Source organism: Aquarana catesbeiana, linkage group LG05, assembly GCF_042186555.1.
Source record: "Aquarana catesbeiana isolate 2022-GZ linkage group LG05, ASM4218655v1, whole genome shotgun sequence".
In the NCBI taxonomy this organism is placed as follows: domain Eukaryota; kingdom Metazoa; phylum Chordata; class Amphibia; order Anura; family Ranidae; genus Aquarana; species Aquarana catesbeiana.
Window position 1 is genome coordinate 195,813,078 of NC_133328.1, and position 8,763 is coordinate 195,821,840.

General features: G+C 45.6%; 1 protein-coding gene across 1 annotated transcript in view; it reads right to left on the bottom strand.

Moving 5' to 3' along the window:
* Nucleotides 1-8,527, bottom strand: part of NT5C3A (5'-nucleotidase, cytosolic IIIA) — an 87,356-nt gene extending 78,829 nt beyond the window's left edge. The window contains exon 1 of the mRNA XM_073630469.1: nt 8,258-8,527. Within this exon, the coding sequence (XP_073486570.1) occupies nt 8,258-8,395 (138 nt within the window). The 5' untranslated portion in view covers nt 8,396-8,527. The remainder of the gene's footprint in view (nt 1-8,257) is intronic.
* Nucleotides 8,528-8,763: the final 236 nt, after the last annotated feature.

An 8,763-nucleotide genomic window follows, 5' to 3' on the forward strand; every position in this document is an offset into this window, starting at 1 on the left:
GTATACCTCCCTGTGTCCTGTGCATGTGTCCTGTGCAGCCTACCTGTGTCCTGTGCATGTGTCCTGTGCAGCCTACCTGTGTCCTGTGCATGTGTCCTGTGCAGCCTACCTGTGTCCTGTGCATGTGTCCTGTGCAGCCTACCTGTGTCCTGTGCATGTGTCCTGTGCATGCCTCCGTGTGCCGATCTGTAGCCTCCATGTGGCGATCTGTATCCACTGATCAGCGTGTGATAATAACATTCGGCAGCCATTCCACTGTTCAAAAGCCACGCCTCCTCCTCATCTGTGATAGGCAGAACACTCCATTTCCCAGCAGTCAGCCTATCACAGACATTCTCTCATCCTCATACCACGGACGAGGATGAGAGAATGTCCGTGATAGGCTGTACACTGACTGCTGGGAAATGGAGTGTTCTGCCTATCACAGACGAGGAGGAGGCGCGGCTTTTGAACAGTGGAATCATGTAGGCAGACTGCGGTGACTCGAGTAGAAGGGGGGCACTTTTAGCCAAAAAAAAAAAAAGACCGTATATACTCGACTTGTACTTGAGTATATACGATATATTGTCTCTTCATTGCCTACTTTAACCCCTTGAACCCCACCCTGGCGCACAGCAGCCATGTGCATTGCATGCAGTTGTAGGGTGCTTCAACAACAGCAGGGGGGTGCAATTTCTGCCGCAGCATGTGTATATCCCCAGCTGTTGCCTTTGCAGCTAAAGTGGTTAGCCTTTGGGGGTGATAAAAGCATGGTTCAACCACAGGGTTTTACTGCCTCCCAACAGCTAGTGAGAATTACCCTTAGAGCAGGGGGTAATAAAGTACTACAATTATTCACTGCAGATGAACAATATAATTGCCAGATGAATACTACAAGGATAATTAAAAAAAGCCTTGATTAAAATTATAAAACAGAATCAGTGCAGCGCAACATAAACCATACATAAAAAATAGGAGATGGTGGTTGCGCTGTGATAAAACAAAAGGGGAACAGGGAAGGAAGTGGGAGGGACTACACTAAAGTACATAGAAAAAGATGAATGCCAGATAACCTAAGTGCATGAGTCAGGTACATAAAAAGGACTCATAGATACAGAGAAGGACTGGCAATCTGGAATATATATAAAAAGTGTAGGAATGCGTGTAAAAGCATATAAAGACACTAAATACTAAAAAAATGGTATAGTAGTGCATACAAGCAATGCTGACATCAATAAATATGCAAACAAACAATACAAATTAAATATGTATATCAAAATAGAGGGTGCATAGGCCCAGCAGACATAAGGTACATAACCATTATTGAGTGAATCAAATTACTGACATGAGTGGAAAACACTGCAAACAGCTGATAACATACAAGGAAATGAAAATATTGAAAGCAATAAAAATAGTCCCAATAAGTGTGTACTAGTATCACGCCAGCACGTAGCAACTTACAGAACCTGTAAGTGACAAGTCCATAGAGTGAGATAATGCAGGAGCACGGGACGCTGCCACAAACCAGCTGATTGTGACGAACTCAGCGTTCGTGGATGTGTTAAACTCCAGCCGGTGTTGCCAGTCCTTCTGTTTTCTTGAGTCCTTTTTATGTACCTGACTCATGCACTTAGGTTATCTGGCATTCATCTTTTGTCTTCTATGTACTTTAGTGTAGTCCCTCCCACTTCCTTCCCTGTTCCCCTTTTGTTTTATCACAGCGCAACCACCATCTCCTATTTTTTTTGCTTTATCTGCCTGTTTGGATCAGTCTTTAGGTGTTGCAGCAGTTAGCACCTAACGTGGGTACTCTGTGTAAGGGGGGCAGCAACCTGTGTTTTCTTGGCGTATAGGCCTGCCCTAAGCGCAGTTTTATACATGAGCTACTGAGGTGTTGCAGCAGTGTTCCTTTAGGTTAAGGAGAGAGGGATGCTCATTTTTGGTTTGAAACATGCAGCCATGCTCATATGCCCGCACTTGGTCCAAGTGCCCTGCTTGTAAGTAGGATTTTATGTTTATGCTGGCAATAAACTTAGTGCTAAACAGTGCAAATATCAATATTCCACCTATAAACACATTAGCTAAGTTAAACAAAAGTCAAAAAACAGATTTCTCAAATTTACATAAAGGTCAGTATACTATAACCCAGCCAGCACAGAGTTCTCCCTTAAATGAGAGTCTGCAGGATGGTGACCAAGAGACCACCTTCTGCAGAGTGAATACAGGTGGGGGGGGGGGGGGGATTACGAATATAGGGGGGAACCTTTATATCAGTGCCCCCTTACATTATTGTATTCACTCCCCTCCTTACATCAGTGACCCCCCTCAGACTGGCCTGGTGGCGCTGTATAGGCCTGTGTATAGGCACAGTGCTGCCCTGACCTGTGGAGAGGTGAAAGGGGCACAGGAGGAGGACACAACACACTGATGTGGAGAAGTAATATGATGGTGGACAGTGCACATTAGTCTCTGACCCCTGCATGGCACAACTTCAGCCTCCCAATAATGTCCTCCTCTCACTCTGTCCCCTTTTTGCTATGATATCCCCCCACAGTTTCACTCTCCTCCTCCTCACCCCTGCTCGGCTCCTCCGCCTACGACGAATGCACTGCAGGAGGAGTCGCCATTACGTTACTGCGCATACGCCCCCCAGCCGAGCGTGTACGAGCTTTCCTGAGCCCTGCCGGCTTCGGAACGGCGCATGAGTAGTTGCATGGTCAGCTCGCGGCCATCTTTTTTTACGGGCACTGGTGCCCGTAATGGACTTTAACAGGCAGCTCAAAAAAGGTGTTAAATTTACAGGCTGCTTATAAATCTATGGGCGGTTGGCAACACTGTTGACTTGGCCATTACAGAATATTCCACTTTTTCGTCAAAAGCTTCTGGGTTGCTTTGCAGTGTGTTTTAGAACACTGTCCATATGTACTGTGAAGCGCTGTCCAATCAACTTTGCTACATTTAGCTGAATCTGGGCTGACAGTATATCTCAAAACACTGCAGAATTCATCCGGCTGCTTCTGTCACATGATCAGTAAAGACCAATGACCCAGTGCCACTGGAAGTCATGGATGCCCATGCCATCACACTGCCTCCACCATGTTTTACAGATGTTGTGTTGTCCCAAGCCTTCTCCACACTTTATTCTTCCCGTCATTCTGGTACAGATTAATCTTAGTTTTATCCGTCCAACGTATGCTTTTCCAGAACTGGTCTGTTTTTTGTTTTTTTTTTAAAATGTTTTTTGGTAAAGTCTAATCTGGCTTTTCTATTCTTCAGGCTTGTGAATGGTTTGCACCTTGTGGTGGACCCTCTGTATTTGCTCTTGTGAAGCCTTCTCTTGATTGTAGAGTTTGACAACGATACGCCCACCTCCTGGAGATCGTCCTTCACTTGTCTGGATGTTGAGAATGGGTTTTTCTTTACCATAGAGAGGATGCTGCGATCATCCACCACTGTTGTCTTCTGTAGACGTCCAGGCCTTTTTATGTTGCTGAGCTCACCAGTGCCTGTGTCCAAATATATATGGACCTACAATATCTCACAAAAGTGAGTATACCCCCTCACATTTTTGTAAATATGTTATATCTTTTCAACACTGAAGAAATTACACTTTCTATGACGTTAAGTAGTTAATGTACAGCTTGTATAACAGTGTGAATTTACTGTCCCCTCAAAATAACACACAGCCATTAATGTCTAAACCGCTGGTAACAAAAGTGAGTACACCCCTAAGTGAAAATGTCCAAATTGGGCCCAAAGTGTCAATATTTTGTGTGGCCACCATTATTTTCCCGCACCGCCCTAATCCTCTTGGGCATGGAGTTCACCAGAGCTTCACAGGTTGCCATTGGAGTCCTCTTCCACTCCTCCATGACAACATCACGGAGCTGGTGGATGTTGGAGACCTTGTACTCCTCCACCTTCCATTTGAGGATGCCCCACAGATGCTCAATAGGGTTTAGGTCTGGTGACATGCTTGGCCAGTCCATCACCTTTACCCTCAGCATCTTTAGCAAGGCAGTGGTCATCTTGGAGGTGTGCTTGGGGTCGTTATGTTGGAATACTGCCCTGCGGCCCAGTCTCCGAAGGGAGGGGATCATGCTCTGCTTCAGTATGTCACAGTACATGTTGGCATGCATGGTTCCCTCCATGAACTGTAGCTCCCCAGTGCGGGCAGCACTCATGCAGCGCCAGACCATGACACTCCCACCACCATGGTTGACTGTAGGCAAGACACACTTGTCTTTGTACTACTCCCCTGGTTGCCGCCACACACGCTTAACACCATCTGAACCAAATAAGTTTATCTTGGTCTCATCAGACCACAGGACATGGTTCCAGTAACCCATGTCCTTAGTCTGCTTGTCTTCAGTAAACTGTTTGCGAGCTTTCTTGTCCATCATCTTTAGAAGAGGCTTCCTTCTGGGACGACAGCCATGCAGACCAATTTTATGCAGTGTGCGGTGTATGGTCTGAGCACTGACAGGCTGACCCCCCCCACCCCTTCAACCATGCTGGCAGCACTCATACGTTTATTTCCCAAAGACAACCTCTGGATATGACGCCGAGCACGTGCACTCAGCTTCTTTGGTCGACCATGGCGAGGCCTGTTCTGAGTGAAAACTGTCCTGCTAAACCGCTGTATAGTCTTGGCAAACTTCTTATAGCCTAGGCCATCTTTATGTAGAGCAACAATTCTTTTTTTCGGATCCTCAGAGAGTTCTTTGCCATGAGGTCCCATGTTTAACTTCCAGTGACCAGTATGAGAGAGAATTAAAGCAAATTTAACACACCTGCTCCCCGTTCACACCTGAGACCTTGTAACGCCAACGAGTCACATGACACCGAGGAGGGAAAATGGCTAATTGGGCCCAATTTTGACATTTTCACTTAGGGATGTACGAACTTCTGTTGCCAGCGGTTTAGACATTAATGGCTGTGTGTTGAATTTTTTTGAGCGGACAGCAAAATTTACACTGTTATACAAGCTGTACACTAATTACTTTGTAGGAAAGTGTCATTTCTTCAGTGTTATCACATGAAAAGATATAATAAAATATTTACAAAAATGTGAGCTGTGTATTCACTTTCGTGAGATACTGTAACTGTATATGTAGGGGTGGGGGCCTCAAGTTTTTCTTTTTTTTTTTTTTGGAGCGGGGATTTGATGTGCTTTGGTGTAACTTTACAAATAAAAAAAGTGATGATTTTGTGGTGACAGGTTCTATTTAATGAGACCCTGCATGTCTCCCCTGTACTACAGTGAATGTAGTGCAGTGCAGATCGCACCGCATTACATTCTTTCCTGGCCATGCTGGCTGGGGAAACTGTCAATGGGGACCTGGAAATGACATCATACAAGTCGCTTCCGGGTCAGAAACAAGATGGGAAGAAGAGCGCCCATTTGCCCACCAAAGCAATGAGGGATAATTTTTGCTGCACAGCATTACAACAGTGGCAGAAAAGGGGCCCCCTCCCTTCTGTGCTGGAGAGGCGCTGGAGACTGCGGCAAATTGTATGGCTGGCTGTAGATAGAGAAGGAGAAGGAACAGCCATTTTTTTCCCCTTCTCTGTGATGAATGAAGCCAAAAGGGACAAGGATGTTGTAACTTTTGGTTTGTTTGTTTACAAGCCGTTACTGGTTGTAAAGCATTCGATCAAACTGGTCTTGGTACGATTAGATGCTTTGAGGGCAGATGAGAGATGTGCGGTCTAATGGACCCCAGATCTCTCAGTAAAAGTACCTGTCACTGCCCATGCTATCACAGGGGATTTTGTTTATCATTTGTGAAAGAAATAAAGTTGAATAAAAAAAAAAAAAAAAAAAGTGTGTCAAAAATAATTTTATTAAAATCAAATGTCAAAAATAATCAACAAATGGGTTAACTGCTCATTTTGTCCAGGGGCAAAAGGAAACGCTATACTTATCCAATCCTCCAGAAAACCACACTCCCCCACATCCAGCGGTGGACTGTTCATGCCGTCCTCACGTCCAGAGCCGGTCTATGGGCGTGATGACGTCAGGAACAGTCCATTCACAAGATTGCTAGCATGTAGATGGGCAGGTGCGGCGGATACCGGGCTTGCGCTCGGAAGTGCAAGTATATCTTCGCTCTGCAATCCCCTAGACCACGTGTCAAACACAAGGCCCGTGGGCCGAATCCGTCCTGCCAGGCTATTTCATGTGGCCCTTTCCTGCAGCTAGGGTGGTGGGGGACGCTTGACTGCTAATGGTGGCGGGGGAGGCTTTTGACATCTGATATAAGGAGGAGTGGGGTGTTCTGGACATCTAGTCTTACAGATACAACCATAATTCTGATGCAGCCCGCAATTAAATTGAGTTGGACACCCCTGCCATAGACCAAAACGAGCACAGCCCCACTGCATGGGAGAATATACATTTTGCCCGGAGTTGTTCTTTAACCACTTCAGCCCTGGAAGATTTTCCTGCTTAATGACCAGGCCATTTTTCGCGATACGGCAGTTTAAGTCAATATGTATTCTACTACATATTTCTGGTAAAAAATAAATAAATAAATAATTCGCCAATAAGCGTATATTTATTGGTTTGCGCAAAAGTTATAGCATCTACAAAACAGGGGATAGATTTATGGGATTTTTAGTATTTCATTTTTTTTACTAGTAATAGCGGTGATTTGTGATCATTAGCGGTACTGTGACATTGCGGCGGACAGATCGGACACTTTTGACACCTTTTTGGGACCAGTGACATTTATACAGCAATCAGTGCTATAAAAATGCACCGATTACTGTATAAATGTCACTGGCAGGGAAGGAGTTAACACTAGGGGGTGATCAAGGGGTTAAATGTGTTCCCTAGGTGTGCGTTTCTAACTGTGAGGGGATGGGACTGACTAGAGGAGGAGCCAGATCATTGTTCCTACTTAGTAGGAACAGACAATCTGTTTCTTCGCTCCTGTTTACAAACACAAATCCCCATTCTAGCTGTCGTGCCCACAATCATGCCTGCTATGGCTTTGAAAGAAGCCGCCGTTCATATATGGCGATTCGCAGGATGGTGCCACTTTGCCAATGTATATCGGAATGAGCCGGTCAGCAAGTGGTTAAGCGCCTGTCTCCCAACGCTCATGTGCATGTAGATCCTACACTCATATGTAATTGATGATCGCAATATATATATATATATATATATATATATATATATATATATATATATATATATATATATATATATATATTTTAGGTATCGCCATGAATGTCAGAGTGAGAGCAATAATTCTAGCACCAGAGCTCACGTTTATCTCTAAACTAGTAGAGCCTGTAAAGGCTTTGAAAGCATCGCCTATGAATAATTTAAATGTACCATAGTTTGCTGCCATTCCACATGCATGCACAATTTGAAAGCGTGACATGTTACGGATCTTCTTACTCGCCGTAACTTCATCTTTTATATTTGATCACAAATTGGGTATTATATGGGGTCTGTGTGCACTAAAATTAAAGTGCATTTTTTTCCTGAAAACTGGTGTTTAGTAAATCGCTGCACAAATATCCTGAGACATAAAACATTGCAACCAGTGGCGGCCGGTGTTCTTTTTTTTTTTTTTTTTTTATGGGGGGGTGCCAAACAGTAACACCTCCCCCACCCCCGTCTTTGGGTCGGTCGGGTCGGGTCTGGTTCACTTACCCCCATCTATGGTGGGCAGCGCTTCTCCTGGGCTTCACCGGCAGCTTCCCTTGCTCGACGGTGATAGCTTTCCCTTCCCCTGCTCTCCATGGGCATTGCGGCATTTCCTCCCTCCTACTCAGCAGCCAATTGGGGCTCTTCTCTTTTTGGCCAATTGGAAAACAGGCCTCAGACTTGCTTTTGATTGGCCAGGATGAGGATCAGTGTTTGCGAATATTCGATAGCTGTTGTAACACCTGGGTGGGCCTCGTAGCGCAATGCTCTGCACCATGATACCCACCCTATTTTGAAGGTGCTTAAAAAACACTGGCGTCCCGAAAGGGGTCGGACGCATAAATAGGGGGTGCCGATCTCCTGTCAGAATAGTGGCCGTGCATAGAGCATGGGGGTAACGGCCGTGGATAGAGGGGGGCAGCGCTCTGGCACCCCTAATGGACGGACCGCCACTGGCAACAACCACCATTTTATTCTCCAGGGCCTCGGCTTTCAGAAAATATATAACATTTGGAAGTACGAAGTCGTTTTCTAGCAAAACAATGCAGATTATCCCATGGATGTTGGAGGTGCCAGCAAAGTGGCCTCCATGCCCAATACAATGAGGACACTTACCATCTCTATGATCTTAGTCTTCCTCCCAGTCTTCTTCTTCACAGTGAAGATATACTGGGCCAGCACCACTCCGGCCACCACAACACACATACTGGCACTGGCCACCGCTCCAGCCTTCACTACAGACGCCTTGTCCATGGTGACAGATAGACCCTCGCAATGCCCGGACTCATGAGGAGGGACACAGCCGGGATCTCAGTGACTTGACATGTCCGCCCATCACACCGCCGGTTCCCGCCCCCTGTCCTCGTGTGTCTGCTATAGCTGCCTGTTGTCATAGTAACCGGGGTGTGACCGCTCAGAACTAAAAGAAGATTAGCGCTCAAAGGGTTCTGACCGTTTTTTCTCTTTGTAGGAAATACAATAGAACTCATTCGCTGCCTGTTTTATAACTGCCATGGCATACACGAGCCAGAAGAGGTAGGACATTTCTATGAAGGCAATGTAGGCAGCCATTTTGTTGTAGTCCAGAGGAGACGAAAAGAAGCTCCAATCAGGGACCCTAC